A 21620-nucleotide genomic window follows, 5' to 3' on the forward strand; every position below is an offset into this window, starting at 1 on the left:
ATAAAGGTGATTCTCACGAAACCTTTCAAGAAAATTTCCTGTTCATATTTAACCACCAAATCAATACAATATATAAATTAATTATACTTTGCATAAAGAAAATGAAGCCTACATTTAAAAACATTAATATTTTTGCATTGTGGCATTATTTTCAGGACACTTACACACATTTTACCACCCAATTCTCATTACAGCAACATGTCCGAACATTTCCTTTTTCTATTTCCATTGTTAACAATTATGATTTACATTACAGTAAAATACACTCACCAAACACTTTATTTGGAATACCTGTACATCTACTTATTCATGAAATTATCTAATCATGTGGCAGCAGTGCAGTGCATAAAATCATGTAGATTTTAGGAGCTTCAGTTAATGTTCACATCAACCATCAGAATGGGGAAAAAAGTGTTCTCAGTGATTTAGACAGTGGCATGATTCTTGGTGCCAGACGAGCTGGTTTGAGTATGTCTGGAACTGCTGATCTTCTGGGATTTTCACACAAAACATAATATTTACTCCGAATGGTGCCAAAAACAAGACTCGGTTTTCTGTTGTTAGCTGACAGATGTGGAACCCAGCATGGTCTTCTGCCGTTCTAGCCCATCCACCTCAAGGTTTGACATTTTGTGCATTGAGAGATGCTTTTCTGCAAGTTACCGTTGCCTTTCAGCTCTGTCTGGCCATTCTCTCTTGACCTCTCACATCAACAAGACATTTCCGTCCAGAGAACTGCCGCTCACTGGATGTTTTTTGTTTTTTTGGCACCATTCGGAGTAAATTCAGCTGTTCCAGAGATCAGCAGTTCCAGAAATACTCAAACCAGCCTGTCTGGCACCAACAAACATATGGAGATCATATTTTTTCTCCATTCTGATGGTTGATGTGAACATTAAATGAAGCTCCTGATCTGCATGATTTTATACATTGCACTGCTGCCACATGATTGGCTGATTAGATAATCATATGAATAAGTAGGTGTACAGATGTTCCTAATAAAGTGCTCAGTGAGTGTATCTGCTGTTGTACAATGTTCTATTTGAATTTTTATTAAATTCCATGAAAAAACCTGCAGTACCAAGGGATGACATTACTATGACATATAAATACTTTACAATTTAAATAATATATAATTTTTTCACATTGCAATAATGCGTGGGGGGTAAAATGTGTGTAACTGTCATGAAAATATTATATCTTCATGGCCCTAAATAGGCTTTATTTTCTATATGCAAAATATAATTTCTTATTTGTTTCTTAAGATTTTTGAGAAAAATAGGACCATGACATTTTCTTGACCGGTTTCGTGAGAATCCCCCATAAGGATTTACAAAAATAATAATTTAATAAATCAAAACAGTACCCACCCACATTTTCAGCCATTTGGGTTCCGGAAGTATTTTCCCCATTAATTTCTTCCTTATAGATTTCAGAGGGAGTGGACAGTTGGTTCTGGGCTTATTTCGCAAGTTTTATTGGCTGCATTCTCTGACTGGTGAAGCTTTCTCTGCTGGACTACAGGTAATATAGTTGTTCAACAGTAATTCCAGTATTAAAGATAATTTTTAAACAATGAAGTTGAAATAATATAGATGGATGGATTCAAGGGAAGCATACACCATCGATGAACAACTTCTGTGCTCATGGTAGGTCTGTCTTTAAAGGTTTATAATTATTAGTTGAAAATCAATAAGTCTATGGAAGAAATTAATGGGATTTTTACTTCCAGAATCAGACTGTTGTGCTCTCTTGAGATTGCACTCACAAAGGGACCAATTTCTAATTAAATACTTTAGAACTGAGCTTCATATTCACTAAATACATTTTCCATTTTCTAAAATATTTTGGTCCGTGTCCATGACCTCTCAAGGCCTTGAAATTACAATTTCAAACTTTCCTGGTTATTTTAAAAAGGTGCACTTAGTAATTTTTTTATCATTTAAATTTTTTACTTTAACAAATTAATTGCAATTTTGAAACATCTAATCTAACAAAATCATAACCACTCTCCGGAGATGAAGACTCCAGTCATATCAGTAATAATTAACAATAATTATAAAATCGCTTTTATTCTACATGGCAAGGGTCTCCTCTTGGGGGCTGCCATGTTAGAACCACATGACCAGCCAAATATTACTACCACTCTGTTGTTGGACACTTTCTTTAAAAGATTTAATTAATCATGGCTGGCTGTGAATACAACATTTCTACAATGACATCAGTAACTGAAAACTACTGCGTTTGAATGATGCTGCATTCACACCACTAGGTGTCAGTGTAAGTCCAAGACAACAAAAACTTACTGAGTGCACCTTTAACTCTCAGCAAAAAATTATAAAAGAAAATCACAACAAGCAAATGACCCTTTGCCTAACTCCGCCCCATTGGTAACTGTGATTTTCACAATGTGCTTACAAAGTCGTAGAAATAGAATAGATATTATTCTTACCTGGGTGTTAATGAAATGTGATATTGAAAACGATTTAATCTGCTGTTTTTCTTTAAAGAAACGGTTCAATTACACAATAATGTGCTTCTGAAACAATGTTTTATGACAGGCTTTTGGATAATTTCTGTAAAACTCAATTTAAAACTATTAAAAACTTGATAAACTGAAGGATTGGTCAGTAACATTAAGGCGGGGCTTAGCAAAGAGTCACTACACATTTGATAAAATTAAGTTTGATTTTAAATGCATTTTACCACACATGTATGCTTTCTCACCTGTATTGCTCCGATATTCTCCATGAGCTGGTCGGTGTTGGAGGCTCCTAAGAGCACAGAGCTTACGCCCTCATTTCTCAGGCACCACGCTGCAGACGAGCCGTAAATATGTTTAACATACAGCATCAATAATATGACATCCAATATCATCCATTCATTACAAACACACACACACACACACACACACACACACACACACACACACACACACACACAAACCCCACCCTTTTAAGCAAACCCTATTACTCTTGACGAGGACATTTCTATATTTAAAACAAAAAATTACATATATATTTTTAAAAATTAAGCTATTTCCAAACTTAAAACAGATTCTCCTCCTCCCACTTCTGCACACACTAAAGCATTTAACAAAACACACAGCAGTTGCCAGAACACTGTTACCATGGCTTCCAGCACCTAGACATACTGAGCACTCAAATTCAGCGCTGTTTGATTGGTTGTTTTTATTTATTTATGCAGAAAGAGGACCGATATCTGCAAGAGCGCAGAGGAGGTGAAGAGGAGCCATGCTGACCGCTGCCCTTTCCTAGACATGATCCATGCAATACTGCCACCACACACAGACAGGAAGGAAACTCTGTGGGGATTTTAATTCCTCCTGGGAGTTTATTTGTTGTGTGTGTGTGTGTGTGTGTATGTATGTGTGTGCCATCTGTAGAATTGGCATTTGTTGTATTGGCAGTGCTGGAGCGGTGTGTGTGTGTTTACTGCACATAAGTGTGTATGTGTGTGTGTGGTTGTGTATGCAAACTTCAGCCATTTGGAAGAGTTGGGTCACATTTTTCCCTGCTGCAACATTCTGTTTAAACAAGATTGATTCAAATGCTACAGATTTTAATGGATTTAGCACTTTGTTCTTAACAGATTGCTTTGTCCACATGCACACGCACACACACACACACACACACACACACACACACACACACACACACACACACACACACACACACACACACACACTGAGAGCAAAAATATGGAATATAGTCACATCAACAAATGTGAAATGAGAAAAAAAATGTCTGCCTTCAATAAGTAGTGTTGGGGAGCAAGTAACTGAAAGTAGCAACTGTACTAACTTAACCTCATTTTAAGCGGGACTCTAGCTTAATAGTTTTCCAAATGAGCTAAATTTTCCAACAAGTAGCGAAGTAGCGTGACAAAATGCTATGTTGTTGTCTTCACACTGAATAATCACGTTTATAATCAAACATCTAATGCTAATTAAGTTCAATGAATTGGTTTTCAAAATAGATTTGTACAATTTTCACTTAATAGTTCTAATAAAAGTCCCTGTGCATCATTTTACTTTTTTTGTAGCTGACTAAATATTTTGTTTATCACTATGTCATGTTGGGCGGTATGACGGTTGTTAAACACAAGTCATACAACACCTCTCATTTCTCCCTCACTGTGACTCATTACAGGGCCACAAGTCATGTATTCTACATAAATAATACACTGCCTGGCAAAAAAATAAATACAAATCGTTGTATTTAAATAAGCAGACACTTAAGTCATTATTGCAGTGATTCATATGTTTCAGCTTGCAACAATTCTTTAAACCCAAACTGATGAAGTGTGAAGCTTCTCATTTCTTAAACAACCATGTCGGAAGACGTATCATGTGGTCGTGGAAAAGATGTTACTGTGTTTCAGAAGGGTACAAATATTGGCATGCATCAAGCGAAGAAAACAACAAAGGAATTGTGTTAAAATCACTGGACTGAACTGTACATTACTGCATTATCAAAACCTGGAAAGATAGTGGTGAACCTTCAGCTTCACAGAAGAAATGTGGTCGGAGATCACTAAAACGATTAGTGACGTCATATCTTAAAACACATCAACAGTAGAACTCACGGCTATGTTTAGTAGTGAAAGTAAGAGCATTTCCACACACACGATGCGACAAGAATTTACAGGATTGGGACTATACAGCTGTATGGCCACAAGAAAGCCACTTGTTAGTGAGGCTAATCCAAAAAAAAACAAAAAAACAAAAAAAAAAAAAAAAAGCTTACATTTGCTAGAGAGCATGTCGAAAAAATGCCATGACGAATTTGCGCCATAATCGAAGCACAAGGTGGTCCAAAGTAATATTAGTGTATGCAATAATTTTTTTGTCCAGGCAGTGTACATTAGAAATAAGCATAACCCTACAATGTACTGTTAAAATCTGAATTTTAAATATACTGCAATGCGTTACATAATTATTTTTGACTAAAATTACAGTAACTAATTACTTTATAATTGGATTACATCAAACCCTGGACGTACACAACGTGCAATGTTAGAAATGCATCTACTAGAGGTATTGCTTTATAGTGCAGTAAAAGTTTATAGAGCAGTAAATATAGTCACTCTGATATCAGTGGACAAAACTGCTTAACATTATTTATCCCTGAGAGAGAAGAATGGAGTAATGTGAAAACAGACAAAAACTCCCTATGATTGAGACACTGCAAACTAAACTGCATTTATAAATACCATGAGAGTAACAAAATTGTGCTCCAAATTGATTTCTGACTAGTTTTCCAGTAATGAGTTCATTTTCCCCAACAAGTAGTGTGATATAATGCTATTTTTTATGTGGTATAATGATGTTTGCATGGGCCGATACATTTCAATGAACCGTCATTTGACTTTTTCTAGCAACATAAATATATATATATATATATATATATATATATATTTATTCTGTTAAATACGGCCATTTATCACTACATAGTGTTAGGCGGTATGATGGTGCATATTGTGCCATGCTAGAAATGTGACAATTGGTAGAGATTTTGTATGCTGTTTAAACAAAATAGACATTTGCATAGCTAGAAGTGGACATGACTTAACATTAGGAAGTCTGATTAATTCCAATGAACTGACTCACTCAAAGTTTCTCATAGAAGTCCCTGTGTATCATTTTACTTGCTATTTTTTGTAGCAAAATAAAAATATGTTTTTTTAAATACTGCTGTTTATCACAATGTAGGGTCGGGTGCTCTCCTAAGACATTATATTTCTCCCGTAGCGGTTGATAAAGTCTGATACATTTCAAACAACTGGTTCAAAAGTAGACTAGTAAATTTTCAGAGCTCATTAAAGTCCCTGCGCATCACTATACGTGTTCTTATTTTGTAACTACATTGGCAAGAATGCGTATGTGAACCCTTTGGATTTACTTGCATTTGTGAACAAATTTGTCTTAAAATCTGGTTTGATCTTCATCTAAATTACAATAATGAACAAACACAATCTGTTTGAACTAATAACACAAATTATTGTATTGTTCTTGTACATATTGAATACATCATTCAATTATTCAGTGTAGGTAGGAAAACGTATGTGAACCCCTAAGCTCATGACATCAACAAAAGCTAATTAGAGTCAGGAGTTGGCAAACCTGGCATTGAATTAATGAAATGAGATTGGAGGTGTGAGTTAGAGCTACTTTAACTTATAAAAAGCACTCAAAATGTTTGAGTTTGCTATTCACAAGAAGCATCTGCTGACGTGGACCTTGCCTTGCAAAAAAAGAGATCTCAGAAGACCTACAATCAAAAATTGTTGCTTTGCATAAAGCTGGAAAGGGTTACAAAGTTATTTTGAAGAGCCGAGATATTGAGCTGTCCACAGTTAGACAAACTGTCTATAAAGAGAGATGATTTAGTACTGTGGCTACTCTTCCTAGAAGTGGCCGTCCAGCCAAGATGACTCAAAAAGGCACACAGCAGAATGCTCAAAGGGGTAAAAAAAAAAAATACTGTAGAGTGACACCTAAAGATTTAAAGGAATAATTGGAACTGGTTAAAACCTCTTTTCTGTCTACTATGCACACACATATTTAGTAAATTACTGCTGTTTATCACTATGTAGGGTTGGGCAATGGTAGAATTTTGCTATGCTGTTTATACCACAGTAAACATTTTCATGTTGCTTTAAGCGGACAGGACTTTGATACGTTATTTATACATGAGAGCAAAAAGGAAACTTGGAGTAATGCTAAAATAGAAAGCAGATGAGGATAAGGAAGATCTTGTTTATAAGGGGTGTTATGCACAATGCAAAGCAGAGTTTAGCGGTTTACAGTAGCCAGGCAACATCACAACTTTCCACATTAATTTAGAATGAAATTGATGTGCAGTCACATATGTGCATATTACAGCTATTAATGTATACATGAATGTGGCTTTGAATGTCGATAAAATCATTTTTATTATTATAGTGTTAATGCTATTTTTGCACTTATTCCCAGCTTATTAATTTATTGTGAGCTATCTTTTCCTTTCAAGAAAATGTCCTGGTCTTATTTTACTCCTAAATCAAAAGAAACAAATAAGAATTTATATTGTTCACATAGAAAATAAACCTTATTTTTAGGGCCATTAATATTTTTTACATTGTGACATTTACAGCATCAAGTGCCTTTTTGCCCTCCACATGACAAGCATTTCAGAAAGCATCACAGAGGGGCAATTTTATGAGTTTACCATGCAAGAAAGCGGAGATTTACACAATAAACTTTGAAAACATGTATTTGAAAGAGAGACAATAACTGTCAACTGATTACATTGCAGAAAGTAAAAAGAGGACTTGTTTTTGTTATGGTCTTCTTGGCATTTTTTGTGAATGTAATTACAGTAGTTCAATAACTGCGGTCTCTGGATACTCGGAAAAGATAAGGTAATATTTAATTAAAAGAAATTATGAGACATTCAATATGTGTTCACAAATTTGGACAACTTTCTTGTGTCTGTGTTCTGTCAATGACATAAATTGTGAGGCAAAAAAATTCGGCAGCACTGGCAAGAGTCATGCGAAAGCCCCTTAAAGTGTAAAAAGGCCTTTACACACCAAACGTGAATGTTCGGCATGCGGTTTCTCACCGCAATCAACATATTTAATTTAAATAATAGATTCCTAATGAGCCATTCTCACCTTGACATCCGTGCGATGACAAAGCAAACCTTTTTTTAAATGTTTTTATGGAGAATGTCAATTTTTTTCCAGCCCGACGAAGAAATGACAAATAATATTTAAGATTTAGATCACGTGTCAGAAGCCGTCGCAGTTACTAGAACCAGAGCAACAGTTGGCACAAAAGCACAGAAAGCTGATTTGACCACCAACATTAAACACTGAAGTAACTTCAGAAATTGTGAAATCCAGCAGTGAAGATGTTTATTTCATCTGCATCAAATTCCTTAAAAACTGAAACATTTTGTTCTCATATCGGTTCTCTTAACATGTAAATGATATTGCTGCATCACTTGCCTTGCATCCCCATAAAAATTATCTGATCTTGTGGATTGTCTTCATAATTTATTACATTTTGCTGCATTATTTGGCCTTTGCATTTAATCTTACACAAGTTATCTTTTACCTTTAAAATAATATTCATACTGGTGGCCAAAAGTTTGGAATAATGTACAGATTTTGCTCATCTGAAAAGTAATTTAGTACATTTATTCTCTAAAGTGGCATTCAATGGTTCACTAAGTATAGTCAGGACATTAATAACGTGAAAAATTACTATTACAATTTGAGAGGAAAAAAAGTACAAATCATGAGAACAGAGTTCTCATCAAAAAATCCTCCATGTGCAGCAATGACAGCTTTACAGATCCTTGTTATTCTAGCTGTCAGTTTGTCCAGATACTCAGGTGACCTTTCACCCCACACTTCCTGAACTTGTACTTGCCATAGATGTCTTGTTGGGCACTTCTCACGCACCTTACAGTCTAACTGATCCCACAAAAGCTCAATGGGGTTAAGATCCATAACACTCTTTTCCAATTATCTGTTGTCCAATGTCTGTGTTTCAATGCCCACTCTAACCTTTTCTTTTTCTGTTTCAAAAGTGTTTTTTTCTTTGCAGTTCTCCCATAAGACCTCCTGAGTCTTCTCTTTACTGTTGTACATGAAACTGGTGTTGAGCGGGTAGAATTCAATGAAGCTGTCAGCTGAGGACATGTGAGGCGTCTATTTCTCAAACCAGAGACTCTGATGTACTTATCTTGTTTAGTTGTACATCTGGTCTTCCACATCTCTTTCTGTCATTGTTAGAGACAGTTGTTCTTTGTATTTGAAGATTGTAGTGAACACTGTATGAAATCTTACGTTTTTTTTGAAAATTTCAAGCATTGTATAGCCTTAATTAATTAAAACAATGATTGACTGACGAGTTTCTAGAGAAAGTTGTTTCATTTACATTTTTTACCTGATATTGACCTTAAGACATGTCAGTCAATTGCATACTGTGCAACTCAACAACAAACTTAAACACAATGTTAAGCTTCATTTAATGAACCAAATATCTTTCAACTGTGTTTGATATAATGGCAAGTGATTTTCTAGCACCAAATCAGCAATTTATCATGATGATTACTCAGGGATAAGGTGTTGGAGTGATGCTGCTATTTAGATTTGATCAAAAATAAGTTTTTTCAAATAGTGATGGTGCTGTTTTTTTTACATCAGTAATGTCCCGACTATACTTTGTGATCAGTTGAATGCCACTTTGGTGAATTAAAGTACCAATTTCCTTCTGAAACAGCAAAATCTAAACATTATTCCAAACTTTTGGCCAGCAGTGATATCTCTGCATTTTTGCCTTAGTAACACTTTTTAAATAAACAACCTTATGGATCTTAAGTGTTTCTCTTAACCAAGTATTAATACTATTGCTGTGACTTGCAGTGCACTCTGTGTGCCTTTGAATACCTAAAACAAAATCGTTATTGCTGTGCTATTTTTAATAGTCGTTAAAAGTATCTAATAATGGGTCAGACAGAAGATTGGTTTTGTCGGGGGAGATCGCCAGCTTGCTCACTGGGGCTGTAAATACAAATATTATTTACTTATATATTCTAAGACTATTTAATTTTACAATGAATGTTTTTTTCACAAGTATGATTCAGAGACATAACAGATATTAAAGCTTGTTTTTCTGTTAAAGCATAATTTTTTGTAAATCTGCTTTAAAATTATGTTGTGAAAAGCGCAAATACAAATTAAAATTACGGCTTATTGCTTGCACTCTAGGAGCATTTAAATTTCAAAACGTTTAATTAGTAACATGCAGGTTTTTAAGCAAAAAAATCACAAGTATGTACATGGCAACAAGATAGTCAAACATTAGTTTGAAAAGTCATTATGAGTGTGCATAATGCAGTGATTTTAAACAAATGCACTTGTGCTAGTTTGAGTATTTCTGTAACTGCTGATCTCCTGGGATTTTCATGTACAACAGTCTCTAGAGTTTACTTAGAATGATGCCAAAAACAAAAAACATCCAGTGAGCGGCAGTTCTGTGGACAGAAATGTCTTGTTGATAAGAGAGGTCAACGGAGTATATGGTTGGCGCTGTTTTGGTGGCATGAGGGGGACCTACACAATATAAGGCAGGTGGTTTTAATGTTGTGGCTAATCGGTGTACAGTATGTGTGACAGTGGCATATAAAATATTGTTGACCAGGATCATTTTCTTTTGTGAGAATCACCCCTTTATTATCATATATACCATTACCATGATATAAAATGACTGGACCCACTTAATATTAGGTGTCTTTAACTACTATGTACTTAAGCATTTGATACAATGTACTTATTAGGTACATACGTATTGTTGCATTGTACTTACATTTAAAAGTACCTGCATTTATTTACATATGTTGTTACACTGTTAACCTTAGACCTAACCCTAAAGCTACCCCTAAACTTACCCATGCCTCAACTTCAGTAGCAGCAAATGTGAAACTTGTGAGAAGTTTACATAACATGTAGTTACATAATAGATACATTATATTGTATATATTTTAATGCTAGTACATACAGTAGTAGTTAAAGACCAGAATATAAAGTGGGACCAAATTACTCATACCGTGATATAGGATTTTGGTTATACAGTCCACTGCTAACACACACACACACACACACACACACACACACACACACACACACACACACACACACACACACACACACACACACACACACACATGTTGTGTTTCCATGTTTTATGGGGACTTTCCATAGACATAATGGTTTTTATACTGTACAAACTTTATATTCTATCCCCTAAACCTAACCCTACCCCTAAACCTAACCCTCACAGAAAACATTCTGCATTTTTACATTTTCAAAAACATCATTTAGTATGATTTATAAGCTGTTTTCCTCATGGGGACCGACTAAAATGTCCCCACAAGGTCAAAAATTTCGGTTTTACTATCCTTATGGGGACATTTGGTCCCCACAAAGTGATAAATACACGCTCACACACACACACACACACACACACACACACACACACACACACACACACACACACACACACACGTTTAGTCAGGTGGTTTTCCCTTTAACTGGACTATTACAGTGTGTGGTAGATCGTGTTCTTAAGCTCTCAGGTTTTAAGATTAGATTACTGTACTTAAAGAGGATGTTCTTAAATCAAACCGTCGCAGCCCTTATAAAAGCCTTCATTCTATATCTTACCAAGGACATTTATTTGAAACGTTACACTGCATTATCTCTTTAAAGCATTATATAACACTTCTCTTCTCAAATACCATAGTGAATATTGTGAAACACTATACGGAATCGACCTTACACTATTATACTTTACATTTAATGCTAAACTTATCGCTGGGAGGAAGAATCGTCCATTAACAGTTCCCTAATCACATTCACTTGAGAACCCATCCGCAGGCGAACAGACGCTTCCACTCCAGTGGTCTGAGGAAAGGGGGGGATGAGGGGGAGAGGATGAGCGAGGGACAGGACGGACGGACAGACAGACAGAAAGAGAGAGAGCGGCAGTGTGTCTTTGGGTTAGGCATACCAATGGCTAGCTGTGGCAGCGTGCAGCCCAGCCGCTCAGCGATTGCCTGCAGCTCTTTCAGCTTCGCCTGCTGGCGTCGGCCCTCCTCGCTCAAGATCTTGTCCTTCAACCACTGGTAGCCCTGTTAACAACACAGCACACCTGCTCAAAAACAGGAGCCCACACCTACAGCGGCGCATGTACATACACACGAGTACACACATCACATGCACTCTCAGACGTGAAACACCCAGCAGCACCTGTGTAGGCAAGGGCCTGTTTTTAAACACGTGACTTTGTCCGCCCAAAAGGTCAAACAAGCAGAGATGAAATTCTGCTCATAGAACTTAAGGGGGTAAAGAGACCTTATATATATATATACACACACACACAAACAATGATTTTAAATTGGTTTGACATTACTGGTTAGTTTAAGGGAAATTCTTTTTGCAGTAAAAATACTTGCAACTTATTTTTTTAATGATTTAAATAAAATAAATTATTCTATAAATTGAAGTCAACATGAAACCAAATTGACCCCATATAACAAGGCCGGGTCTTCATTAGAACAAACCCCATATCGATTCTTAAAATCACAAGATTGATTTTGTACTTTATGGCAGGAGTGAAAAATATGTAGATTGCATGACTATTACTGGTTGATCTCATTGTTAAAAGAAAATAGAGAAAGAAACTACAAAAATAACAAGAATCTTGAAGATCACTTTTTATTTCCTCATTTCGGCACCCGCGCACTGTTTGACAGAGACGTACCCTTTTTTGGTGCACCAGCTAGACCAGCATCAAACCAGCCAAGACCAGCATGGGAATTGCATGCTGGTTAAGATGGTCTTTTCAGCAGTGTAGTCCACAATAATCCGGATACATATGAATGCACATCTTTTATTCAATGTTTCGTCCACACTGAGGTGTTTTTGTCCAGGGAAAACTGAGCTATCGAAAACGCTCTCCCAAGTGGATACGTTTGAAAGCGCCATCTTTGCGTTGTAGTGTGGACTGGGAAAACTGTTTGAGATATTTGAAAACAATTACGTATTTATCATCATGTAATGCAGTCATGTGATCCATTTAACCCAAAACAATCAAGATGGCGGCCCACGTTGTAGTACTGTTGTTGTGCCAGCTATACACTTTGATATCGTTGTTACAGATAAATGTTACTTTGCACAACCTTCAAATTGCATTCCTTCAAAGACAACGGTTTGGCACGATTCCCAGTCTACATTTTCACCTGCCTTAGCACCTTTATGTTCTGTCCACATTAATCCGGATATATTTGAAAAATGCGTTTTCGTTTTCTTAACGCTCTGTCCACACTGCTGTTTTAAAGCATTTTTCAAAAGTTTATTGTCCATTAAAAATCGTATGAAAACTCTTAAATCACTTTATGTGCATACAAAAAAAAATAAAAATAAAAATAAAATCACCGTTCCATGTACGGTCTGAAACGCAATTGTCCTCATGTTCCGTTGCCAGACAGCAATTTCGAGTAAACTTTCCGTTGTCTTTGAAGGAATGCAATTATCTTTAATAATGCAATCAATGTGAATATCAGGCACAACAACGCTGCTTCAACATGGTTGCCATGACAACAAATACATCATCGCTTTCAGGTATCCCTGTTTCCCCTGTCCACGCTACAACGTGAAGACGGGGTTTTCAAATGTATTCAGTTGGGAAAGCCTTTTCAAAAACTCTTAGTTTTCGCTATCAAATACGTAGAGAATCTACTAATGTCAAAACACAGAGAAAAAGACGTGTTTTCAAAAGAAAACGTATTTGTGTGAATGTGGCCTTTGTCTTTGGTTAACCACACCAATAAATCCATCTCTTCATCTGTCTATTAAAAAAAAACTGTGGTTTTCCTAGTGCTTTTACCGGAGAGTAAATATGACTGATGAAAATGATGCAGGGCCACGCTTCTTAAATGCACAGTGAGGTGTTTAAGCATTTTCAGACATTTCAGTGTGGATGAGGAACTTTTGGAAAACGGGAATGAAGACGAAGAGAGTTTCAAAACGAAAATGCCATGTTTAAATTGATCCGGATAAAAGTGGACGTAGTCTCGATGACAGGCGGCTTATGTGTGCATGCTTTATGTGCACTTGTGGAGTTGCGGTAATGCGGTTTTAAATGTACACTGTCATTTGTCTAAAACTAAAATAAGAAAACTGATTTGTATATAAATACACACTACCAGTCAATAGTTTTGAAACACTCATTCTTTATTATATTTTTAGAATAATATTAAAGTCATCAAAACTATGGAATAATAGAAATGGAAATATGGGAATTATGTTGTAACTAAAAAAATCCAAAATAAATCAAAACTGTGTTATATTTTAGCATCTTCAAAGTATTCCCCCTTTGCCTAGAGTTTGCAGACATGAACTCTTGACATTTTCTCAAGCAACTTCTTGAGGAATCACCCTGAGATGCTTTTAAACAGTATTGAAGGAGTTCCCATCTATGTTGGGCACGTATTGGTTGCTTTTCTTTATTATTTGGTCCAAGTCATCAATTTCAATAACCTTTTTTTTTTTTTTTATTAAATTTAATACATTAATATGGTGGCACAATTATATTTTTGACAACAAAACTAATTTCAAACATTTGAGCATATGTCTTCAGATCAAAAGATTTTTAAGATCATGAGAAACATTTCAGTCAACTGTTTCAAAACCTTTGACCGGTAGTGTATGTATATAAATAATCAGACTTGAAGTGTAAATGGACCCTAAGAGACTTGTCACTATGTTGTTAATATTAATCAAACAACAACAAGAAAAAGGCCTTAAACTGTATTAAAATCACAAAATAAAAGTGATTTGAGTAGTTTTGTTACATTTAATTCTTTTTTTAAATTTCTGAATTACACTGTAATACTTGATACTGACGTTAAAAATGAAAAACACAGTTTTCTTAATTTCGTTATCTTTGATCTATTGTTTTATTAGTTCTATTACTTGTCATTTTTTCTTTGTTCTTACTTTATTACAGACTGTTTACTTGTCTTGAATAGTTCCTTGAAACTTAACTTGAAACAAGTTTACTCATATTAGTTCATATTGGTATTCAAATTGGTGTTGATAATCACCAAATTTATTTCACATATAAGCAAAATGGGCATAATAACTGAAATATACCCAAATTAATTGGAACAGAATCCGAATCAATTCAATGGGCAATGGTCTTAAAGTGCACAATTCATTGGTCCATGTTATTCCTAAGACAAATATCTGTGTAAATAATGTTTAATTAAAACATAAAATTACTCTCTTTTAAGGCTGACACAGCCTTTGTAAAATCCTGTCAATAATGCAGTAACGGTGCAATTTAATGTCAGTTAATCTTAAGCTAGTAAATGTTATAACAATAATAGAAACTAAAGATACATTTGAGAAAAAAAAAAAGTGTTACATTTGGCTACAACTTGACCTTCAGCCCTTATCCCAGTCATCAAATAAATCTTAAATAGAAATGACCTAAATTCAGTGCAAACTCATGTTCAAGGTCTGCCTCAATTCTGGTATGGTGTGCCCACTTTTTACGATCCATTTAATTCCCGACTGACACAAGCAAGTCAGTCCTACTTTTTTCATTTTTTTCTTCATTTAATATTCTGGTTCACTTGGAAATATTCACATTACAGAAATAAAATGGGGTTTGAATGCCATTTCATGTTGACTTTAACAACCAACATTTGCTATTGCAATTTGTATACAGGATTAAACTATAATAAACATCAAAATGAGCATGTTTGTGTGTGTGTGTTCTAGCCAGGATAAAAAAATCCATTCTACGGTCCCTCAATTATAAATATTAAACACAGTGGAAAAGGACTGATGTGATGTAATGATCTAAACACTCATGGGTCTCTAAAACAAATAGACTCATCACTGTTCAGATCACCAGCACAGTTGTGTTATAGTCAAGTGTCAAAACACGCATACGTTACACAGGGGTAACAAGAAACCAGAAACAATTAACAGTGTGACACAAGACTACAGGAGGAAGAGGGTGAAGTCAAGATGACGAATCACAAAACACCAATGGACCAAAACATGCGACTACACCAACATACAGCTCAGAACGGTTGTTGGTGCATGTAGTGTGCACGTGTGTTTTAGTGTATGTTGTTTTGAAGACATAGATACACCAGTAAAAAAAAGTGTCAATCCTCCTCAGAGTTACCAGAGAAGCTCATTCATATAACAAAACAAAACAAAAAACACGTTGAAGATCAGGCGTGAGAATTCATGCCATCAACAAGGAAGTGTCACAGACAAACACATCTACAGGAAAACACCCAAAGCTAGAACCTGGAAGACACGGAACACATTCACATTAGAACACCAGAGACACGAAAGGAAAACACATATGAGCACACGAATGTTTCCAGAGGACCAGGAAGAGGAAGGGACAGAAAGAGTCATGGGATAAAAGTACCTTCAGAGATGCTCGAGAGCACGGCGGCACCCCGCTGTCATATTTTCCTGAGATTATCCCGCAGGCCAACGGGGACCACGTCATCGCACCCACACCTGCGAACAGGTATGTTCAGTTTTGGCCCAAACTAAAGTGCTGATTTTGGTGGGATAAAGGAATATTTCACAGTCTAAAAATGAAAATTCTCTCATTATTTACTCACCCTCACATTGTTTCTTATGCGAAACACAAAAGAAAGCACATATTTTTAGGGCTCAGCAATGCAAGTTCTCTCATAGCGCTCGTTATCGAGCAACAGATGCTAAGATTTTCACTGTGAAACTACTTACATTTTGGGTTGTTTCTCACTAAAACCTATAGTATGCCTTCAAAAGACTTGGAGTAAGATGCACGATTTGGAAGGACAAATTTTATAATGAATCAATAACCAAAAATGTCACATTAAGTTTAATTGGACCAAAGGGTGATCAGTTTGTCTTCAGATTGACACTAAGCTTAATTTTTTATAGGGCTATCTATCTATCTTAATATAGAGAATATTTTGTTAGCTTATACATTTTTAAGTCTTATTAAAAAGCTTTTTTAATATGCCTTTTATACTTTTTTTGACAGCAAACACTAAGGCAAAGTGATATTACTAGAAAGAAGAAAATTCTGTTAATAGTGACAGTGAGCAGAAAGCTTACATATTAGCCAGTTAGGACAGAGATCCTGATAAAAGGTGAATTGATCGGTATTGGCCAAATAGGTGTCAAGAAGATCGGTGATTGCTATTGGCTGTAAAAATCCCGATCGGAGCATCCCTACTTTTCAATCCTTTTTTAAGCTTTTAAATGACACATTATTCACTGCCCTTGCATTGTTTATTCATTAAAACGTGTCCTTTTGTGTTCCGCATAATAAAGTCAATCGGGTTTGGAACGATATGTGGGTGAGTCAATTAAAACAGAATTTCGATTTTTGAACCATTTCTTTATAGAACGACTGCATCGCTTACCGATCTTATGGAAGAGCTCAGGAAGCTGTACCTCCACTTTCTCCCTCTGGAACATGTGATATTCCGACTGTTCGCAGATTGGTGGGATCTGGTTAAACTGTCGGGCCACAGAATACGCTTCCTACAAGACACACATGAAATGCATGAAATGATGAGGTCAGCATAGAAACAGCAACACTTAACCCAAAGAATTAACTAAAAGAGGATATACCATGGAAAACCAGATGTTTGTTGTGCTTTTGAAATATAAGAGTTTAATGTACTATGTAGACATACTTCAAATTTCACAGTAAATTACTCCACACATTATTAGTTCACACTAATATATGACCGTCCACATTTACATATAAACTCCTATTCTGTACTCAACTTTACAGGAGTATCTGTTTGTACATCCAATGGAATACTGAGGGAGTGTTCTGGAATCTGATTGAAAACAGATTGTTTTTTCAGTTCTGTTCAGTGACATTAGTGCCAGAGAAATTACACACTTCAGTATCAGGTAAAGAGAGGAACAAGAGTAGAAAGCTTTCTTGACATATTTTTAGATACGTTAGAAAAGAAAACAAAGCAATTATCCAACGGGTTGCCACGAGTTCTTTTAGTCAGCTGACTCTGCTGACAGGACTCACAAGCATCTTGTTGCCGTGGTAACGTTTTTCCATATATATCGTTCTTTGCATGTGCAGAAAGCTGATACTTTAAGCTCTTGTTTTTAAAGAACTCATGTTTTAGTGGCATACCCAACAAGAATAATAAAATTATTGTTATAATTAAAATCATGTGTTTGGTTTCATTGTAAAGAAACATTTTCAAATGTTTTAATGATATATATAATGATACATTCTGAGAATCTCAGCCTGAGAAATGTTTTCTCATTTTTCTTGACATTATATCTCTGGGTGTAAAGAACGTGGCTCCAAAAAACTGCTTTTGCTTTGTTCCCAGTCATGTAAAATGTATATGAAAAAATAAATAAACTGTGATGATACGACAAAGCAATCAACGTTATAGCATAACAATAATCATTTATAATAGTGTCCAAAAATAAAAATTGTGCATAATAATGACTAAAGGTTTGCATAGCATGCAGACATGATTTTAGCAATGAGATTTTACAAAAAGTTTAAATTGACTTGAGTCTGCATCATCGAGTTTGTGTTATTTACTTGGCGCCATCTCCTGGTGGCCACATGTAACATTGAGTTTCATGTGAATTATCTAATGATCCATATATGCGATTACTTTGTGTGTGGGCTTGTTTGAAAGAAAATCACCCGTTAGTAATGATATGTGATGTTTTATTATCTAAAACCATTGTTTTGTTTGTCTGTTATTATTTTTCGTACAGTTATAAGCGAAAATGCAGCATAAAAGCAACACCACAAATAGACTGATTGTATTCTACTCTTTGAGAGATTTCCAACAACATATGACACATGGCTATTTGATTAATTTTATGTTTTTACTGATTACAATAACATGTACGGTGCAAAATTGTTAATAAATTATCAAAATGTAACCCTTTTGATTTGTCTGCAAATTTCAAAGCAATTGTTCAGTTTTGGACATAATGCCTAACCTGCAGACTAAAATGCTAACACTTTAGTTTAGAACACCATGAATGCCAGCGGAGTGATACAAAAAGTGTCTGAATGCTGCTGTTCTGCAATATCAGCACTCTTGGTACATGTCTCGTCCAATCAGATTCAAGAACCGGAACTAACTGTTGTATAAATATTAACCACACACTAAACAGAAGTACATCTATTAGGATGCATGTAGACTTCAAGTCCTTGTAGACTTTACGTGTTTACATTCACTTTAGACCAACATTTTTGTGTTTGCAATAGAACAGTACTTAAATAAGCATTTTCACGAAAGTTTAACATGTATTTTATCATTTAGACACGGATCCGGGTAATCCATACACATTAGCCACTTTTCCACAAACGGGCTAGTACGAGCCAGGGCTATCAACTGGTCAGTCTGGGCCAATAGCCTTGGACCTCGAGCCGCAAGAACAAAATCAATCAGCATTCCCACCATCGGGCCAATAACTCCCAACGTCCACACCACGCCAATTTCACAAGCAAGAGGGAAGCTCAAGCTGTGGTTTCATGTTATCTAGTTATCTAGAATATCGATTTTATATCGAATTTAAACAGCAAGATAAGTTAGCGGTCTCTCCACTAACAGCGGGACGATGTTCCAGCACACAATCTATGAAAGTCAATGGAAAGTCATTTCTTTGGGCACCACTTTGTCCATTGGGTGTTTTAGCGGATTTGCACTGTGTCCACATTTAAATTTTTTTCCCCCGAACCTGTCCCACTGTGGGCTGGATACACAACCTAAGAAGTTCAGCGAAACTCCGCCTTTGACATAGAACTCACCACAATCTCCAGTTGGCTTTGTTTGGGCCAAGGGTAAACGCACTAGCATGCCCTAAATTGGCCCAATAGTGGTAACGTGGCTATTGATATTGTGATCGTTCAAATGAAGATTATGATTAATCAGAAAACCGATTTTCCCCCAGCCCTCCTTGATACAAAATGGGAACCAACACTTCTATTTATCTGCAAAGTAGTCATGGTTACAATTTCAAAATGGCCAAATATCAGCCGATTATTCGCACCGGACGATATATTAGTCTATCATTATAAATAAGTTGTGCTTGGCAATGATGACGAGGCAGCACTGAAAACAAACAAGCAAACCACTGTTTAACATTCTGTAATTCACCACTGTGAGTTTGAATGACTCAGAATAAGCAGTATCGTTTTAGGTGTTCTCCACCCAGTTTTAAAGGTTACTGACAGTACCTATTAAGAAGGAATCTTCCAGAACAAAAGCAAACTTGGTGGTTGATAACAGTAAGGACATCTAAAAGTTAGAGGAAAAAAACAGTGACTCACCATGATTTCCATCGGACTCCAGCGTGATGTGCCCCAGTACATTGCCATTCCCTGATTGATCACATGAGTCATCGCCCGCACCGTCTCTGCCAATCAGATCACAGATTCCCCATGATTTAATGCACAATACATCATGGTGCCATTAGAATGTGTCAGTTTGGGTAACAAGTGAAAAATTAACAACCAAAAGAGAAGCAGCTAGATTAATGCAAGAGGGGAAAGTTTAAGTGATAAATCACATCTGAAGAAGTTGAATCAATATTTGTGAGAAAACAAACAACTGCTGCTTCGGGTCAATATGAACATCAACTCGGGAAAACAATGCCTAAAAGTGGGCAGGGAAAGATCTATCTTAAATAAACAACGGCAGCTGTAATTTATTACTTTTGCGGAGGACCATGTTTAATCACATGATTTCTGTGTGGAAGAGAGGGAAAGCGAAATTGACAATTGAAGTGACAAACTATTTAATGACATGATGGTTACAGGCCCCCGAGCTGTTTTTGTTTCAACCGTTGAACTGTGTGCACTTTCTAAAGGGCAGCTAGACCAATATAAGCGAATCAAATAACATTTCTGCCTCGACTTTTAAAGAGCAGCCACCTCTTCACTTGAAAACATTTGCCGAGATTTCATTCAGGTTGGAGACTTACAAAAAGGCCATCTGTTCAATTAGAAATGATCTTGTTACTTAAGTTTTAAAAGTCACCACGAAGTAGCGCACGATTCAAAAGCACCCAGGCTCAAGTAAAAAGAACCCATCAATGAATCTCTGATATTTTGGTGCCTGGATATGGCTCGGGTCCCTCATTTAATCGAATTGATTTTTTGCCCATTTTACCATCCGCCAAGCAAAAGTTGTTAATCCAAAAAGTTGCTAAAAAAAGTAGAAGAACATCTCTTTTTTAAAAGCCACACAATCTAAGGTATCATCAGCGTTCATAGCAAATCCCCAACACAAGCAAGCACAACTTATGAACCATTAACAAATGAATGTGGGATTAGTTTTGTATTGAGTTTGTTGATAAAGAGGGCAATGATTTTGAGACTTACCTTCCATGGGTGTGTTGGGGTCTGGTCTGTTTGCAAACACTACATCCACATATTCTAACTGCAATCTCTCCAACGATGCCTTTAAACCTATAGACAAGTGTCAACAATATTCAATAGGGTGCAAATGTTTAGTTCTGGAAGTAAAAATCCCATTCATTGCTCCATTGGGAAACCAATTATTAACTATAAATTATAAACCTTCAAAGACAGACCTACAAGGAGCTCTGAAGTTGTTCATCGTTGGTATATGCTTCTGCAGAAGCTGTCAGTACACGTTGTTACAACTTCTTTTTAACAAGTCATAACCACAACATTTTTGAAGAAGGACTACACTACCCATCATCTCGAGGGGGGAAAAGAACCACCAATCAGAAAATCGTGGCAAACAAAGCACGACAAAAGAGCTCTAAAATGACCGCCCACTTCCATAATGGCATAAAGTCAGTCATCCTACACTCGTAAACAACTTATATATTTTTATGTACACATTATATTCATATTCTCCAATACAATACACGTTTATTATTTATATATTATAATCAACAATGTTAAATCAAAAGGTTTTACATTTTCTATGGTTTTTAATTTGAACACGTCATTCGAAGTGCTTAATGGG

At 36.0% G+C, this 21620-nt stretch overlaps 1 protein-coding gene across 3 annotated transcripts in view; it reads right to left on the reverse strand.

Moving 5' to 3' along the window:
* The window catches only part of LOC127625737 (voltage-gated potassium channel subunit beta-2), a 177128-nt gene that overhangs the window by 1987 nt on the left and 153521 nt on the right, over window positions 1-21620 (reverse strand). For all 3 annotated transcript variants that reach the window (XM_052101103.1, XM_052101102.1, XM_052101104.1), the window contains 6 exons: window positions 21005-21091; window positions 19952-20037; window positions 17034-17154; window positions 16037-16131; window positions 11588-11708; window positions 2728-2816 (listed from right to left, as the gene is read on the reverse strand). In XM_052101103.1, coding sequence (XP_051957063.1) covers window positions 2728-2816; window positions 11588-11708; window positions 16037-16131; window positions 17034-17154; window positions 19952-20037; window positions 21005-21091 — 599 coding nt within the window. The remainder of the gene's footprint in view (window positions 1-2727; window positions 2817-11587; window positions 11709-16036; window positions 16132-17033; window positions 17155-19951; window positions 20038-21004; window positions 21092-21620) is intronic.

The sequence above is a fragment of the Xyrauchen texanus genome, chromosome 32 (genome assembly GCF_025860055.1).
Source record: "Xyrauchen texanus isolate HMW12.3.18 chromosome 32, RBS_HiC_50CHRs, whole genome shotgun sequence".
Lineage (NCBI taxonomy): Eukaryota > Metazoa > Chordata > Actinopteri > Cypriniformes > Catostomidae > Xyrauchen > Xyrauchen texanus.